The sequence below is a fragment of the Rhinopithecus bieti genome, unplaced genomic scaffold, assembly GCF_001698545.2.
Source record: "Rhinopithecus bieti isolate Rb0 unplaced genomic scaffold, ASM169854v2 scaffold_15813, whole genome shotgun sequence".
In the NCBI taxonomy this organism is placed as follows: Eukaryota; Metazoa; Chordata; class Mammalia; order Primates; family Cercopithecidae; genus Rhinopithecus; species Rhinopithecus bieti.
Window position 1 is genome coordinate 536,870 of NW_016809040.1, and position 19,432 is coordinate 556,301.

General features: G+C 35.1%; 1 protein-coding gene across 2 annotated transcripts in view; it reads right to left on the minus strand.

Annotated features, from left to right (window-relative positions):
• The window catches only part of SYT14 (synaptotagmin 14), a 215,191-nt gene that overhangs the window by 148,855 nt on the left and 46,904 nt on the right, over positions 1 to 19,432 (minus strand). For both annotated transcript variants that reach the window (XM_017888322.1, XM_017888323.1), the window contains exons 2-3: positions 11,860 to 12,024; positions 5,379 to 5,594 (exon numbers count right to left, since the gene is read on the minus strand). In XM_017888322.1, the coding sequence (XP_017743811.1) occupies positions 5,379 to 5,594; positions 11,860 to 11,971 (328 nt within the window). In that variant the 5' untranslated portion in view covers positions 11,972 to 12,024. The remainder of the gene's footprint in view (positions 1 to 5,378; positions 5,595 to 11,859; positions 12,025 to 19,432) is intronic.

Below are 19,432 nucleotides of genomic sequence, written 5' to 3' on the forward strand. Positions count from 1 at the left end.
TATCATCCTTTTTGTAGTTCCAAAAAAAAAAAAAAAACCAGAAGATTAATACGGCCACCTAGAGGAGAAAACATGATCAACAAATACGCCATTACATTTTCTTACTTTTTCTAGAATATGTGTATTTCAGATTTATAACATATAACCTACTCTAAAGGACCAACTGAAGGGGTTCATCTTGTATGAAATAGACTTAGGGGAAATATTAAAGTAGCAGTGATGACCTAATGAAAGCCAAATAACATTAATTTTGCTGTCAACTTGACAAGTATAGTTTTTATCTTGCTGTGTAACTTTGGGTTAAAAAAAATAATCAACTTAGGCCGGGCACGGTGGCTCAAGCCTGTAATCCCAGCACTTTGGGAGGCCGAGACGGCGGATCACGAGGTCAGGAGATCGAGACCATCCTGGCTAACACTGTGAAACCCCGTCTCTACTAAAAAATACAAAAAACTAGCCGGGCGAGGTGGCGGGCGCCTGTAGTCCCAGCTACTCGGGAGGCTGAGGCAGGAGAATGGTGTGAACCCGGGAGGCAGAGCTTGCAGTGAGCTGAGATCCGGCCACTGCACTCCAGCCCCGGCGACAGAGTGAGACTCCGTCTCAAAAAAAAAAAATAATCAACTTAAAGTCACTTCAATTCTGTAGAATCTTACCGACCACCATACATGGCAATGAAAATTAAATATGACAGCATAACAGAAACAGAGTGAGGCACATGGTAGGAACTCAATAAATGGCAGTCCTCGCTACCTGGTAAAATTTCTCTTGCACTGGTGTCTCCTAATACCTCTTCAGGTCCTCTCTAATCTTCTCTACTCCTGCAGATTTGTTTTCAAAATTGGCTGTTCCAAAGTTTCTCAACTGGAATTACTTAGGCTGTTGAGAAATAGACTAAAGTTTCCTTATTAGCATTAATGAGGTAAATATTATGCCATGTAAAAAAATATATATTTTTAAATATTTTTCCTTCTACCTTGTGATTCCCTTTAGTTAACTCACATTAGTCAAGTTTAACCTTTATAAACTTGTGTGATGGTCACATGCAGACTACAGGATCAGAGCAATAAGAAATGTAACTTACTCTATTCATCTCTTTACTTGTGTGTCATTTATTTTATACTCACACAAGAAAATGAATGAAGTCCTACCAAGAGAACTGTACCCAGCAGTTCTCTTAGATGGGTGATCAGCTACAAAGTAGCAGTTTCTGCAGAAGCAGCTTTGCCAAGGGGCAACCACCAGGTGGAGACGCAAACCCCCTTCTTTCCCAAACATATAACAGAGGGGAGTACCAGTGGGTGAGAGAAAGAAAGTGAACAGTTGGGTTACAAACAAAACCCCTCAACCACCTCTCTGACTCTCAGAGTTGATAAGGAGAGAATAGATGGTAAGAAAGCCTAGGCAGCAAATGTATACTTCCTTACCACTTATCCTCTCCTTAACATTCAATCTGACTTCCTTATTACTCTCCTAAAACTCTAATTGAAAATGATTGATCAACTTCTACTGGACAAATGGGTTTATCTGAATTATCACCCTCCCGAACCACGCTGCCTTCCTTCTTCTAAAACTTTTCTTCCAAGGCTGATAAAATATAACATTTTCCTGAATCTCCTCTTTATCTCTTTTACTGTTTCTTTGTGTCTTTTCATGACACCCCTAATTCTCCTGTCAAAGGAAATGATTCTCTGATCTTTTCTCTCCACGCATTCTCCTTCATCAATTTAATTCATGCCCATAGTTTCTATTCTCTAAGCATATATGATTTGAAAACTTCTCCCTCAAATGCATTCATGATTACAAGCTTGATAGCCATTTCCAACTGCTTAAATATCCTCTTATCACTATGTAAAATCACTTACTATATCTCTTATCCACTGCCCCCTTCCAACCAAACACAGGTCCCTCTCTGGATTTCATATTTATATTAATGACATCATCATTCTCCTCACCATACATGATGGAAATCAGTCATCTCTGATGCTTCCTTTCTTTTTCCAAATGTTCCGAACACGTTCAGATCCTAAATCCAGTAAATTCTACCTCAATAATCTCTCTCCTATCTTACTTTATTTCTATTGCCACTACTGTAATTCAGACTTCTATCGTTTTCCACATATACTACCCCATAGATTTCCTTAACCAGTATCTTTTCTGACAGTCTGCTTGCTGCTAAATTAATCTTTCTAAAGCACAACCCTGATTATGGTTCCTTAGTAAAAAAACTCTTCAGCAAATTCTCACTCCAGGCCTTCGACCTCATCTCTCTTTTCAATTTTAACTCCTATTCCCTCAGATGTATGTGATTAGATGCAGCTGTGCTGGAGTCAAGTGGATTTTTCTCCATCCCTGAAATATTCTCTACATTGTATCATACTCGCCTGCTTAAAAACTACTGAGCAAGGCATTCCCCTTCTTTGAACAAAGATCCCAAGTTAGAGGCACTGAAATACACTTTCTTTTGGATTCATGATTGCATGAAAGCCCTATTCCATGATTGTTGAAATAATTCTCACTCAAGTCCAGCCCACCTAGACCCCATTAGACTTCCTGAGATTCCTATCTCCCAAAATCGAAATCACCTCCTACTCTGTGTATCTTTTTTTATTTTTACCTTTTAAAGTTTTGTCAGCTGGGTGCGGTGGCTCATACCTGTAATCCCAGCACTTTGGGAGGCCGAGGTGGGCAGATCAGAAGGTCAGGAGTTCGAGACCAGCCAGGCCAATATGGTGAAGCCCCAAGTCCACTAAAAGTACAAAAATTAGCTGGGCGTGGTGGCACGCACCTGTAATCCCAGCTACTCAGGAGGCCGAGGAAGCAGAATCTCTTGAACCCCGGAGGCAGAGGTTACAGTGAGCCAAGATCATGCCACTGCACTCCAGCCTGGGCAACAGGGTGAGACTCCATCTCAAAACAGTTTTTCTTTTTTTTCCCCTCCTCTATATTTCTACTGCACTTTGTTCATGTGACTAACAGACCTCTCAACATATTATATTACATATACACTCACTGATTTTCCTCCTCCAGTCAGTAGGCTTTTTTTTTTTTTTTTTTTTTTTTGAGACAGGGTCTTGCTCTGTTGCCCAGGCTGGGGTGCACTGATGCAATTTCGGCTCACTGCAAGCTCCACCTCCTGGGTTCACGCCATTCTCCCGCCTCAGCCTCCTGAGTAGCTGGGACTACAGCCACCGACCACCACACCCAGCTGATTTTTGTTTAGTAAAAAATGATTTTTTTTACTAAGCTGATTTTTTTCTATTTTTTTAGTAGAGACGGGGTTTCACCATGTTAGGCAGGATGGTCTCGATCTCCTGACCTCATGATCCGCCCACCTCGGCCTCCCAAAGTGCTGGGATTATATGCGTAAGCTACCGTGCCCAGCCGTCAGTAGGCTTTTTGAGAGAAACAAGCTTATGATCTTCATATCCACAGTATCTAGCAGTGTATGACTGCTAAAAAGTATTCACAAAAGCTTTTCATGTTTATAAAATAAATAAATCTAATCTCAGAATGCCTAAAATTAAGTGTTTCATCAAATAATTTAGGGTAGAAATGTGTAAAAAAGTACAGGATAGCTCCTAAATATATGGGTAAACTAAAATGAGAAAGTGATTCTGGGACACTTGGACCACTCGCACAGGTTAGGGCAAGAATAGTAAAAGCACCTAGGTTGTATCTCTCTCCTCACTGCTCTTTCCATAGTCTATAAAGTCAGGCTAGACTAACAGAACTACCGAGACGTGCTCAAGACAGCAGAGGGGTGTTGGGGTGAGAGGAAAGAGAAATGAATAGAAAATAAATCCTAAATGTACACCTGCAAAAAAGGAATGCACACTCAGGGCTTGCTCATGACCATCACTATTTTCACTACCATTATAATTAGCTACATTTACTTATCACTTACCTAGGAGCTATCAGACACTATGCTGAAAACTGTACCACATCTATAATTTAATTTTCATGGCAACCCTACCAGTTCAGTATTATTCATATTTTATAGACAATGAAAGAAATCTAAAAACAATGAACTGTATTGCCAAAGGTCTCACAGCTAGTATGTTAAGAGATATAGCCAGAATGTTAATAAGGACCAGATCTCAAAACACATTCTCTTCCTGCTCTACTATTCTTGTACCAGAGGTGTACATAACTTGGGGACTGGTTTTACTGCTTTGCATTATTTAATTAACTTAGTAAGCACATGTCTTCTTTTCCCTAGTACTACACTGTATTTTTGAAGGTAGAGTACGTGTCAAATATTTTTTATTTTTTTCCTTGAATCTCATAATGACCATATAGTAATCATTCAGTATTTGATTAATTTATTATTATATCTGTGTACTAGCAGACATAAGAATTGAGGTGCACTAATCTTTAGTTGGCATGAAGCCAAATACAGTAATAGACGATTTACCCCCTTTGACAATTGTACATGTTGGGATAAGATTTAAAGTCATCAATAGTAATAAGCCCTAAAACATTAAGTCACAGCTACAAAATCAAAGATAGCTTGTGATTATGTATACTGATAAAAATGATATCTAGGATATGTTATTCTTTCCCTCGTATCTGGGTATAAAAATAATAATCATGATGAGCACCCATACAGTCTACTAAGCAAGTGAATAATTTATTTAAATGTGGAAATAAAGATGCTTTAATTAATGGCAAAACCTGTCTTATTTATGTCACAGAAAGATGTAAAAACATGTATAAATGGACTGACATCTTCTGTACAGGTTCAGTTTTAAAGTCAATTTCAGCACATAACACAAAATCAATTAGAGACAAATAATTCTTCAAATTACTGAAATCCTTGAAAATCCCTTATATTGCCTTTAAAGCATGGTATAATATAGTACCAGCTCTCAATAAATTCATCTCAGACAGTTTTCCCTTCTGCACAAAACAGATTACCATTTCTTCCGCTGTGTGCCATGTGTAACATTTGGCTGGTGTTTAGGAGCCATATTGAATGAAACAGCATACATTTACACACTGGAATCATATTCAACACCGTGAGAGACTTAAACTCTATCAGTTCCTATAACAGGTATAGAGAACTGATTCCATCCGAGAGAACAGTAGATTCACATCTTCCATATCATGCTTGCTAAGCATATGTTCACTGTGAAATGAGAGCTACAATTATCACATCACGTAAATTATTTGGTTTTTGCTTTGGGGTGTTTTGGTATTGGTTTTGATTTTTGGCCTGAGCCCAAAGATATGAATTTGAATAAATTACATTTCCAGAAATGTGACTCTACTGTGTGAGCTCTCTTGTTTATTCTGCAACCACAGATTCCTAGAATTTCAGGCACAAGTAATCGAATACTATAGTGTGTCATGTAAAAAAATAAAACAGCCCATCTTACCTTCATCTATTGATGCTTCACTACTGTATCCATCATACTCTGCGGATAGAGGACTGTATTTCTGCCTTGTTTCCCAAGCATAGTTCTTTTGTCTAGAATCTGCCAGTGGTAGTCTGGAATTATGTGTTCTGGATAAGGCCTCATGATATTTACCCAGTGCTTCATCTTCACTTTCAGAGGACGAACCATGCTCATCTTTGTCCATGTAGGAATTATCTATTTGGAATGACATGAAGAACAAACCATAATTGAAAAAAAATTTCCCTCCCCTCAACTGGCCCTGCTGGGCCTGTCAAATGAAAATTTTTATGCAATCAAGTATGGAAAATTTGCTGAAGTTATACATATAAACACACACATATATACACAAATGTATATATACACACACACATATATATACACAAATATATATATACACACACACACACACATATATATATACACATATATAACCTGAATTTTCAGATTTAAAGAAATACAATTTTTTCACATAAGAAGCCCAAGCTTTGGAAAAAGATCAGCTTGTATATTCTATTATATAAATAATGTTTGTTAGTCACAGGGATTTTTCAACCATGTCATATATAAAGGAAATTATAGTACTTACCATTTTACATTTTTTGAAGTACAAGTAACACATAAGTGAAGTTCTAAGTATTGCCAGTACTATGGATCTGATTCAAATAATTCACATTAAAAGACACATTTCTGGTTCTCGTTTTGGTCGAAATTTTCAAAACTGATAATACTCAGTACTAACAGTAAAATACAGCAATGGACAGGTATACACTATTGGTGAAATTATAACTGATACTACTTTCCTAGAGAGCAATTTGGCAAAATATATTAAACTTTTAAATCTGCATACTCTGATCCATTTCCAGGAATTTACCAATTCTATTTCTAAGAATTCAGCCTAAGAAATTAATTAACAGATGAGTAAAGAGAGATTTTTGAAACAATTCACTGCATTGTATTTAATGGCAAAAGAGATAATCTAAATGTCCATCAGTGGGCTTTGTTTAAATAAATTATGATATATCTATTCAATGATACACTATGCAGTCATTAAAAATGAGGATGTGAACTTAAAAGAACTCTCAGGGAAAGAATAACTACAATATCATGTTATGAGAAAAAAGGAGGTTAAAAAGTAGAAGTTATAATTACATTCCCGTTTGAAAAATATATATACACACACGTGGCATGTACACACACAATGCAGTCTAGGTATACACAGACAAAACTATCTGTAAGGATATACACCAAACTGTTAACACTTACTGCTTGTGAAAGGCAGAATTTCTAGGAAAATTTTACTTAAATATACCTAAATTTCAAACAAAACTTTCAGGAGGTCTAAATTTTTTATTGTTCTAAAAAGCACTAGTTATCAGTTTTTTAAAAGGTAACCACTTTGAAACTGCACAATGGTGCAACTTTCTTAGAATTATTAAACAATTCTAGAAAAGTGAAGAGACTACAGTAGTTAAAATTCATTAGTTCAACAGGGTTATTTTTCTCTTTATAGCCAGTTAAGATCATCTGTGGTAAAGAAATCGAGGCTGAAATTTGAGTGGGAGTTACAGAATAAGTAGTTTTTAAATACAGGACAGAAACTAAATGCTTAGAGTTAGAAGGAGGTTATATGTCATCTAGTCTAGTCCTAGTTTTTAAATCAGTAAAATAAAGCCATAAATGGGTAAAGCTATCACCAATGTCACATATTGTGACAGTGCTTGCCCAATACATAGCCAATAGTCACATGTGGCTATTTAAACTAATTAAAATTAAACAGAAATTGAAACCCAGTTCTCCATGCTATTAGCCACATTTGAAGTGCTCAACAGCCACATGCAGCTAGTGGTTACTGTATGGAACAATGCAGAGATGTAAGACTTTTTTGTTGTTGCAGAAAATACTATTAGACAACAATGAGATGGCAGAGCCATAAGACCTCTGACTCCCAGTGCAGAGCTGTTAGCATTTTGTTGGATACCACGGTGGGGATCTTAAAGCAGCAAAAGGTTTTGAGTCTCTTGAGGAGGGTAATTAGTCTGTGGCCAAACTTCACCTATTAAAAAACATTACCTAACGTAACCTGCATTAGAAATAGAGAAGAAAACCCTTCCTTTTCCTTTTCTTTTGTTTGTTTGTTTTTTTGAGGAGTCTCGCCCTGTTGCCAGTCTGGAGTGTAGTGGCGTGATCTCGCTGACTGCAACCTCCACCTCCTGGGTTCAAGCAATTCTCCTGCCTCAGCCTCCCGAGTAGCTAGTATTACAAGCACCCACCACCATGCCCGGCTAATTTTTGTATTTTTAGTAGAAACGGGGTTTCACCATGTTGGCCAGGATGGTCTCGATCTCCTGACCTCATGATCCATCTGCCTCGGCCTCCCAAAGTGCTGGGATTACAAGCGTGAACCACCATGCCCAGCCTTTCTCCTTTTTCTATACCTTATAAACCCTGTGTCAGAATCTGGAACACAGGTACCAGTAATATTACCGTTCAGCTAAATGAAGGGTTAACCTATGGATCAAAAAGCTTTTGAAAATCATTTGGGAACATGCGTAAGTTTAGTACTGACTATATTGTGGAATATGTTAGAAATATTTGGTTTCTTTAGGTACTAGCATGCTTCTTAATGAAAACAAATTTAAAAAGTTAAAAACCCTATATGCTACTTGTAATGTATTTATTATGAGTGTCCATTCTACCATTATTTTCTGAATAAAATAATATGTAAACTATTTTACATTATTTTTTAATTTTTGCTACTTTAAGCAGTAAGTCTATCAGAACTAAACTAGGCCTACCAAAGATCACTAAATCTGACAACCAAAAAATTGCTAGAATGGACGGGCACAGTGGCTCACACCTGTAATCCTAGCACTTTGGGAGGCCAAGGCAGGCGGATCACGAGGACATTAAGAAAACTTTTCAGTTCTGCTACGATTACATACATAATAGGGACAGTAAGAAAAACTAGGGCTGCTGAAAAGTTGGCCAAATAATGCAGGGACCAGGGGCAATACTTAGCGGCACAAATAACATGAATGCTCTTAAAGTGATTTTAGAAAAAATACTGAATGGCTTTAAAAATGTTTCCCAGTAAAAGGATTCAAGAAAGTCTTAAATGTAGACACATGAATAGGAAAGCTGAGAAATTTGGATGATGTTTTACTAATTTAAAAAATTAAGAGAAAATTTAATCATTCACACCAACATTAGGAGACCTCACCTTTTTCTGGTATTATCTTAGAATATTTTTCATCTTTACTCTTTACTGTTCCTTTCTTGGCAGAAATTGCCTCAGTTTTCTTCGGTTTTATGTCTTCTTTCACTTTACAGTATTTCTTTGAATTTATTTGTTCTTCAATTTTCCCAGATAACTTATATTTAGAATTAGTTGATGGTGCTGGATGTACGTCTTCTTTTATAATGGATTTCTGTGTCATATGTCTATTGCTTGTCAAAATACCTTTTAAAGAACATTCATTTTCTGAACATTCATTCCCTTTAGATGTTTTACTTTTAACACATTTTTCAGCTTTCTTTAAATGATCTGAATCCCCTAAATTGGGAAGATGTTTATATTTATTGAAATGCCCCATATTCTCTTGATCTCTTCCCAAACATACATGTTGAGATTTAGTATATTCTTCCTTTTCACGATTATCTGTACCAACGTATTTCTTTTGCTCATACAATTTGTTTATTCCATTGGCATTCTTCTGATTTCCTTTCATTTCTTGATATCTTACCTCCTTTAAATCATTCTTACCATTATTGGAAACTCCTAGTCCAATTGTTTTACATCTGTTGGTACTTTCTTGACAAATAGATCCAGCCCTTGTATTCTGTTTGATAACTGATATCCCACCATTATTCATGTAGCCTTTCAAAGAAGAATCACCAGTATTACCAGTATCTTGATATCCTGATAGAGTCTGTTGCCTATCATTAACATGTTTAAATACTCTTTCTTCATATATACCTTGATCTTGCTTTTGTGAAACTGAAGTTTTGCAAGTATTTATTTGCTTTGCTCTATGCTCTAAATTGGCTTGTGTTTTCTGACAATTAGTGTTTTTGGAGACTTCTGTTAACCCGACATTTTTTTGGTTAGAAGTGTCTACAGCTTCTTCTGCTACAGAGCTTTCCTCTTCTGGGCGAAAGCCACTTATCATACTTGTTACCTGCTCAGCAACTGAGTCAGTTAAAGCATAGCTGACCTCCCCAACAGCAGTGGTCAAATCCTCTACAGCACTACTGATTGTGTCTACCAGAGAGGACACTGAAGGCAGATTCTGTTGGAAATTTCTGAAAAATGCCATTTTCTAATTCCTTGTTCCTAAAAGGTACAATAATGGAATTTTCTCTTCTCAAAATATCAACCACTTTGGAACTTGAATTTAACATTTACTTAAATGTTGCTATTCGTCAGCTCAATATTAGCAATTCACATTGTAGCTTTCAGTCTTTCTGTAAATACATTATGCATTGAAAGAAATATGCTGAAGTAAAGATTCTTCCGAAAAACAAAAATCAAATCACTTGGTTTAAACGTTATGACATTTTTTTCTCACTCCACAGCTATTGCAACAGCAGCAAGACAATATTTTTCCCTCAAATACTATTGGTTTTATTCTATACCTGAAAGAAGAAGTATAAAAGGATTTTATTATGTAATTTTAGTTTGCTTATTAATAGTCTATGTAAGGGAACTACACTATCTTACTAATAAACTACCCAGTATCATTTCAAATTAAGAAAAACATTAGAGGGAAATATCTAAACAATTTTGGCTAGTGGTAAGATTAGGGGACAGGAAGTGTGGACATCTGCTGAGTGGCTACTATATGCAAGGCATTGTAATTGACACATTTTATCCTACTTGATCTTACAGTAATTCTAGGAGGTAAATATTATTATTCCTATTTAATAAGTGAAAGAAAACAAGGCTCAGAAAATAAAGTTCCCTGAGACATTTTCAAGGGATCCTCAAGGTCAAGACTAGTTTTACAATAACAGCAAGGGGTACTTAACTTTTCATTCTCATTGGCTCACAAGTGAACACGAGTTATCCAGAAGCTACATGACAGATTGAATGTAGAGGCAGAAATGAGAATGCAACTGTCTTCCATTATGCTAGTCATTAAAAAGATTTGCAAAAAGTATAAAACAAAATCACTCTTCTCACCATTTTCCCCATTTTCTTTTGTTTTGGAAGATAGTTTTTTTAAATTTAAATATGTTATTTATATTAATGTATAATAGTCTTGTTTTTTTAAAAAATAAACATTTTAAATTTTCTCAGTTTTAACTCTAATATGGTACATATCAATAGATAAAATCCACATAAACAAAAAGCTCTTTGGGAGTACTTAATAAAATTTGTACAAAGTTGTCATTAAACAAAGAAAAAGCCAGAAATGCTGAACCAGAGAATTACCAAAGGCCAGTAAAGAGATACTTTTAGCCAGTTCTTTCTGCACAAATGATCAAAAAGCAGGACTGGAGTGGATTATAAGAAACATTGAACTTAACCAAATTAAAACTGTATAAAATACTATTTATAGTTTCTTAATGCAAAAGTCACAAAATATAATTTAATAACTAATAGATTCTTGTAAGTAACAGGGCTATCACCTTTTAAGTTACCAGATGTAAGAGAAAAGCATATCTCCAACACTTATCTCTTTACACAGATAAGTAAAGCAAGATTTCTCAGCTATTTTTCGTCACATTCTTCTAAATTAACACTTTGCTTTTATAATTTCCAATTCGTTTCCGCTATCATTTTTATAAACCAGTCTTTGGAAATAGAACATTTGAAAAACTCTTGTAGTAATTAAAAAAACACTCCAAGGAAAATGTTTCCATAAGAGAAAGAATGCTATTACAGCCCTCATCTTTCCTAGTATCCAGTAACACTGTAATATATGGTGCCAAGGGAGGGAGCAGAACACTATTTTTTATCATCACAATTTATATATAAATTAAGTTACTAAGTAGAACCACCTCCAACTCCTCTAAACAATAAAATTATCCATTAGCTGAAAATTAAATAGCAGGTAAAGAAAAAGGGTGAACACTTTCAAAAGCATTCTAGGGATGTGGAGAAAAAAGTTCTCTAAAGAGCTTCTTGGACAATGGAAGTATGCTGCATAAAGTAACAACATACTTCCTTCTTCCTCAAGTGTATCTGTTCCTATTATAGGCTCAAAAGTATATCTTACATATGAAAATTAAAATGTCATTTTGTGATAGTAGACAATTCACCTTTATGTAATAGCAATTCATGAACAACAGAAGGACACCTGAACATAATTTACTCAACAGATCTTTTACAGAATAGGAGCTCAAATATTAGTTTATTGCATGTCACAACCAACCTTTTTTATTGCATATATTAAAATAAGTAAGCAATAGTACAGATAAAAACAACAAACAAGAGAAGCAGCAATATGATACTTACAAATTTTATCTTGTGAATTCTTCCTTGTACTGTATTCTGAACCAAGATCTGGAAACCCGCCAACATTTTCAAAACAGAACTTCTTATTAATATAGAGAAAAAGGAGCAGCATCAAGATAATAAACACCCCAACAGCTGACAAAAATCCAACTGCCTCTGGAGATACTAGAGAAAAAAAAGTCACAGCTGTAAGCATTTATTTTTCTTTAAGCTACAAATAAGAAGGAAACCCCAAATATAAGTTAGCTTACTACCTTATTTGAATCATATTTTTTAATTGTCATAGTTTAAAATAGTTTCGCTTATAAGAAAACAAACTGCAAAGTTTGATGACAGTTGTTCAATCTATTCAGCAGCATTCATTCAAACTTTCTAAGTTTCCTGAAATATTCGGAGGAACAATCTTAAAAGACAGGAGTCAGCCAGGCACAGTGGCTCACACCTGTAATCCCTGTGGGAGGTGTGATTGTGGGAGGCCAAGTGGGGAAAATCTCTTGAGGCCAGGAGTTCAAGATGAGCCTGGCCAACATGGTGATACCCTGTCTCTACTAAAAATGCAAAACTTAGCCTGGCATGGTGGCACATGCCTGTAATCCCAGCTACTTGGATGGCTAAGGCATGAGAATCGCTTGAACCTGGGAGACAGAGGCCACAGTGAGCCAAGATTGTGCCACTGCATTCCAGCCTGGGCAACAGAACAAAACCCTGTCTTAAAAAAAAAAAAAAAAAAAGACAGAAGTCTATAAAACAGGCAGTCATCATATGTTTCATCCATCGAAGAGCACTGCAAAAATTTGAAAATAAGAATTAGAAAAAAGGCCAGGTACGGTGGCTCATGCCTGTAATCCCAGCATTTTGGAAGGCCAAGGTGAGCAGATCACTTGAGGTCACGAGTTCGAGACCAGCCTGGCCAACACAGCGAAACCCTGTCTCTACTAAAGTACAAAAATTACCCAGGCATGGTGGCGGGCACCTGTAATCCTAGCTACTCAAGAGGCTGAGGCAGGAGACTCACTTAAACCTGAGAGGCAGAGGTTGCAGTGAGCCGAGATCACACCACTGCACCCCAGCCTGGGTGATAGAGTGAGACTCTGTCTCAAACAAACAAAAAAAAAGAATTAGAAAAAAGTTATATCCCACACATGGATATATTACTTAACAAAATTTATGAGAACACATATCATTATTTTTATCTCTAAAAGCTTCAATCGCTCTTTCTTAGTAAATAAACTTTGTACTCCCTAATACAGCATTTAAAGCTCCAGCCTCTCTTTTCAATACTATACTCCAGTCAAATGTTATCCTCATTGCCTCAGAATCCGCAATATTCAATACCACACTCCTTGTTTTTATTGATCCTCTTCCCTTGCCTGGAACAACCAACACCTCTCTACTACATCCTACTCGTTCACTCAACCAACTTATATATTTGCAGCACCAACCATATACCAGGCATTGTTATATAAACAGTTCCTGAGTTCCTTGAACAATCTGGTGAGGACGATACAACACAGTGTAATAAAGGCAATATAGTGTAATAAAGGCTATGATTGGGAAAGAACAGGGACTATGAGAACCACAGGAACACTTATTCCAGTGCTGAAAGATCAAGAAAGGTTTTCTGGAAGTTATGGACTCTATGATTATATTTTAAGAATTAATAAGAATTACTTCAGGCAGAAATAACATGTGCAAAAGCCCAGAGACAGAAGATCATGTTCATATTCCAGAAACTGAATGAAATTATGTTATGATAAGCCACTAGATTTTCAAGAGAATTCGGTCTCAAGCAAATATATGAAATCACCTAGAGAGGTTTTATACAGTGGGAAAAGACAAAAGACAGCTTCTCCAGTCCTTGGCAATCTTTCTTTCCTTCCAACTTTTTTATTATTTGTCACTATATCAGTCATTTGAAGTTAAACAGGAGCTAAGTTTTTGTATCCTCCATGTCTTACAGATAATATTCAAGTACTAGCTGAGAATGTTTCTAAGTTTCAAACACCCCTACAAAGATCCCTGTATAATCTACTCTTCTTCCTCCATCATTCAAGCAGCAGCTAAAATGTTGTTTTCTCTAAGATTCTTTCTTAAATCAGAGAGCAATGGCAATTAGTATCTTAACTCATTTGTTAAAAATGAAGTCACCAATTGGTCAATGATCAGTGCTTTGATTTCCTTTTTCATTATTTATAAAAGTTAGGCATACGAGGTATAGAACTGAATAAGACATTATGTCTTTTCAAAGCTGGGTCAATGGTGTTGCAGTAGAAGATGAAGCAGAGTAACACTGTAAGGCAGGGGCAATGGGAGTGAGAGGAGGAGTGAGAGTAGGAGGCAGGAGGAATGGTAGGAGTGCTAGCTGGATATCAGGCTGGTGCTGAAGGACAGATCTTGCTCCTAGAACCAAGAAATTATAGCCAGATATTAGCCTTGCCTGTCTTGTCCTCAGGCTGAAGCACAGCCAGCGAAGAAAACTATTTTAATAAAAGAAGCTAAGGTATATGACATAAAAACAGTGGTATGTATCAAGCCTGAGATGTGGAGTAAAAATGAAAACAGAATAATTAAAATCAACATTTCAGATAGCCAGGAAAATCAGAAGTAGAACATAATCTGGTATGAAGAGGCAAAAAAGAGCAGTATTTCAATATTACACTGCAATAGCAAACATATATAGGAGTTCCTCTTTTAGTCCAGGCTCAAAACACTCAGACATTTAATGCCTTAAGTGGCTACACAGGATTAGATATTCAGACTGAAAATCTCCCATGTCTTGGAAAACTAAATGAAAGCGAAAATGTAGCTCAAGTCACTTAAGAAAGCTAGTTATCGATAACAAAAATAGCAACAAAAACATATAGCATATACTATATACCACTCACTGTTTTAAGCATTTTATATATATTAACCCATTTAATCTTCACAATGATCCTATTATCATCCCAATTGTAAACTGAGACAAAGAGATATTAAACTATGTGTACAGATAGTAAGTCAGGATTCAAACCTTGTCTGGCCCCAGTGTCTGTGTCTTAACTACTACTCATACTGCTTCTGTTTACCTTCTCTCCTCTTCTTGCCTCTTTCTATCCTTTGCCTCAATTCTTATTTCTACATTCCTCTTTCATCTTTCTCTTGCCCATTGTAAAAATTCAACCTAGTGGGAGAGATCCACTATAAGCAAGTAAGTGTAACATATAGTAAATACTATAATAGAGATATGAATATAAATTATTACTGGAACACAAAGAACCAGTACCTGAGAAAGTCACAAAATGCTTTAGAAGAGATGACACTTGAATAGGGTATAAAAGATTAATAGAAACTCTATAAATAGTAAAAGTGCATTTGAAATAGCATGGTTAAAGACACCTGGCATTTAATAAGACACCTGGTAAAATATACCTGGCATTCTATAAGCACTAATGGGCAATAATCACAGCTGTCATATTTATTTACCTCTGTATCTTCAAAGTACCTAGGACAGCACCACATAGCTGACATATAAACATCTGTGGACAAATGGATGGATGAATGAATGAATTAATAAATACATGTGCATTCAGGAAAGCTCAAGAATATATCAGAGGAGCTGTAACTGGAGATGAAAGCAAGGTCCATATTGTCAAAGAACCTTGAATATCATCCAAAAAATTTTGTATTTGGGGAGTTAACATGATTACTGGCATTACAGTATGCCTTGTAGAACTATATTGGTTAAAACAACTAGAAAACTGAAATATGGTAGCAAGTCAACAGTGGTAAAATATCTTCAGTTCTTTAAGTAGTAGCAGTGGTAACAGAGAAAGGTGAAATCTAGTCTTTGTTCAAAGAAAATTGATAATGATCCACTTACGTAAATTTAGAGAATAAGAAAGAAGAAGAGTTGAGGTTAATTCTAAAGTTTCTGCTTTGAGTGACCAGGTAAATGGTAATGCACTAACCAGAATGAAAAATATGAGAAGAAAGGCATTTGGATTAGAGCATGGGAGGAAAGAGGAAAACAGAAGGAGAATGATAAATGATTAGTTTAGTTTTTGACATGCTACATTGGAAATGCCAACAGAATATTTCACAGAGGGAAATATGAGTATGATGTTCTGGTAAAGGTCAGGTTAGTTAACAAAATTTGAAAATTTTCCCTCTTTTTTGTTCCTCTTATTCCACATGAAACACTTCACTCACTAAATAAAACCAAGCTGGCAAATGCAGGTGCCAGGCTTTATTAATGGTAAATATATTATGTTACATACCTTTAGATAAACACATACTGTGGCATCAAATTAAAAAAAAAAAAAAGCAGCTTGCTCCACTAGGAAACGGTGAAATATGCCTGCTGTAAACATACTATTCACACAATTCCCTGACTGAATGCCTGTTTTTTACATTCATTAAAAATATTTTATCTATTTACAATTTTAAAACAGTAATATGGTCATAGACAAGAAATAAAATATCTTCTAATAAAAATATTTAAAATCTTCAAGCTCATTTTTCATCCTTAGCTGAGAACTAAACTAATATTTATTATTTCAAATATAATGATACCAGAAGTTAGCCAGTAACAGTTCTGAGTATAAAAGCATTTGGTAAATCCCACCTGTACATAAAACTGCAATAGAAGATATACTGAAATTAAACTAAAGATATGAATACTGTAAACCATGCTTGTCCAACCCATGGCCTGCCACCCATATGCAGCCCAGGATGGCTTTGAATGCAGCCCAACACAAATTTGTAAACTTTGTTAAAATCTTATGAGTTTTTTTTTACAATTTGTTTTTAGCTCATCAGCTATCATTAGTGTATTTTATGTGTGGCCCAAGGAAGCCAAAAGATTGGACACCCCTGTTGTACACCATCAATTAAAAAATTACACAGATTTAGACCTCACTAATAAAAAATATATTCCCATTCATCATAGGAGTAGAATTTCCCCTAAAATCTTTTATACTATGAATCTGCTTAGAAAGTCATTCTGCATAAGTATTTCTAAAAACATGGTTAATTTATCTATAATGAAGCTACCTTCTTTCAAGCATTCTAGGCCATCCACTGCAGGAAAATAAATCTATTTAAATACATATGCCTCTTAAGGAGGATCTTCAAAATCTCCATTTACGCTAGGTGTGGTGGCTTACGCCTGTAATCCCGGCACTTTGGGAGGCTGAGGCAGGTGGATCACCTGAGGTCAGAAGTTCAAGACCAGCCTGGCCAACATGGCAAAACCCCATTTCTACTAAAATTACAAAAATTAGCCAGGTGTGGTGGTGAGCACCTGTAATCCCAGCTACTCAGGAGGCTGAGGCAGGAGAATTGCTTGAACCCAGGAGGCGGAGGTTGCAGTGAGCCAAGATCGCGCCACTGCACTCCAGCCTGAGAGAGAGTGAGACTCCATCTCAAAAAGAAAAAACAAATTCTATTTAAAACCACACAGTCAATAATTAGTTTAGGTTAATATTACACATTTGAAGAATTAAATTTGTTGAATATAGTCAATAACTCAAATTTCACTAATGCACTGTTTTCCCATCCAAATTTGCAAAGTCTTAATGTGGTAAACAACAAAACCAAGACCAACTAAAAACCTGAACAATATCAAACACTTAAAAAGTGCTTATTATTTAACAGTGACTATTTTAAGTGCTTTACAAGCATTATCTTACTTAATCCTCACTGCAACCGTATTTTACAGATATAGATACGGAGGTTCACAAAGAGTAAGTAAAATCTTCAAGATCTTAAAATTTTTATTCAGTGACACAATCTGGATTTGAACTTGGGCACACTGACTCCTGAACCCAAACTGTTAACTGCTAATCTCTTAGCTTCCCATTTGCCAGACATTGTTATAATTGCTCTCATTTTAAAATTTAATGCTGAAGACAATTTTATGATAAATACTATAATATTATCTTAGTCTTTAGATTAGTAAATTGAAGTCCAGAGAATAATTAAGTTGTCCAAGTTCACAAATCTATGAAGTGGTAGAACCTGGATTTGAACCTAGACATTTTGATTCCAGAATCCATGATCTTAAACACCAAGTAATACTGCTCCTTGTATGCCAACCTGTATATAAAAGATAAGAAAACGCTACGTGACCAAAGTAACATAGCTTACTATATATATTATGTGCAAATGTTTTATTTATACTTTTACATATGTTAAAAAATAGCAAGCAATTTCAGCTTCCTCAAAGTAAATACATGAATTTTAAAACTGGAATCATAATTTTTTTTCTATTCAAGTTACTATTCAAAATATTTTAGAATTTAGAATTAAGTTTAAAAACCAAAATATGCCGTACATCCTTGTATGCCACATTTGAAAAGCTAATAAAACACATACGAATTTAAAAACTAAAGGTACTCTATAGAAAATAAGCTTGATATTCATTAGTAGTGCTCAATAAAGAATATTAACTGCTCTCTGTGAGCTATATCATCCGCTATATGAATTACCTAAAGATCATACTGCAAAGTGAGAAGGGGCACTAGGTATAATATCTCACCAGAAAATGTAGAAAGTTTAGTCCTTCCAAGACTAATGATTATTTGTGTTATGTATACTGAACTGGCTCTGGTAGTTATCTTTATATTTAGAAATAAATGTATGTGTTTACAAAAAATAAACTTTAAAAATACCAATTTTTTAAATTTTAAGCTTCAGTAACAGTGGTAAAATTCATTTTAATTTCTACAGATAAGTTGGTCATTAAAAAAATGATTAAAATTACAATCTTACTAAAGTCAAAGCAAGAGTAAATACATTTCAACTTTGCAAGTATTGTAGAATTCACTTAAATTCTGCATCATATTTTGTTACGAAAGAACATTTTCTAGCTAAGAAATTTTTTTCTGAGAAAATGCTAGGATATACATAAAATAATTAAACATATGGGGGATATTTATCTACTAAACCAACACATTTTCAATTTTGATTTACTTGGACCACAATAATACTCTAAATAATACTTCTATCAAAACAAATTAATTATAACTTCTAAAACAAATTTTGCAAGACTATTCTACTCATTATATCTTAAATGCAAAATTAAACAAAAAGCACCTCTGCTTCATCTAATTATTTTTTTAAAAAGATAAAAAGCAACAACTTACAATTTGCATTATAAGGGATGTATTGCTGATTTGTCCTGCTGGGCATGAAACACTAATCCTCTAACTCCATGTCATGGATACCTTAATAATTCATTTAATAGATGCAATTCTATCTCTTGACTAAAATGTGAACTATCAAAGGCAACTTTCATTGAAAAATATATATGTGTTTTACATTTAATTAGCACTAAATATTTTCCCCATATTTTAATCAGAAAAATGCTATAATTTATTTTGCTCTGGGTTTGGACATAGAGAATTATTCATAATTCTAAGAGATAATTTAGGAAAACAGAAGGTTAATATGTTTCAGTTTCCTTTTACAATATTTCAATTAGTTCACAAATAAAATTTCCCTCAAATTTTTATATTACATTATAAATGACACAAAACTGGAAAGAATATATGTAAATCAAAAAAAGAATGTAGCAATGCTAGCTGTTAACCCC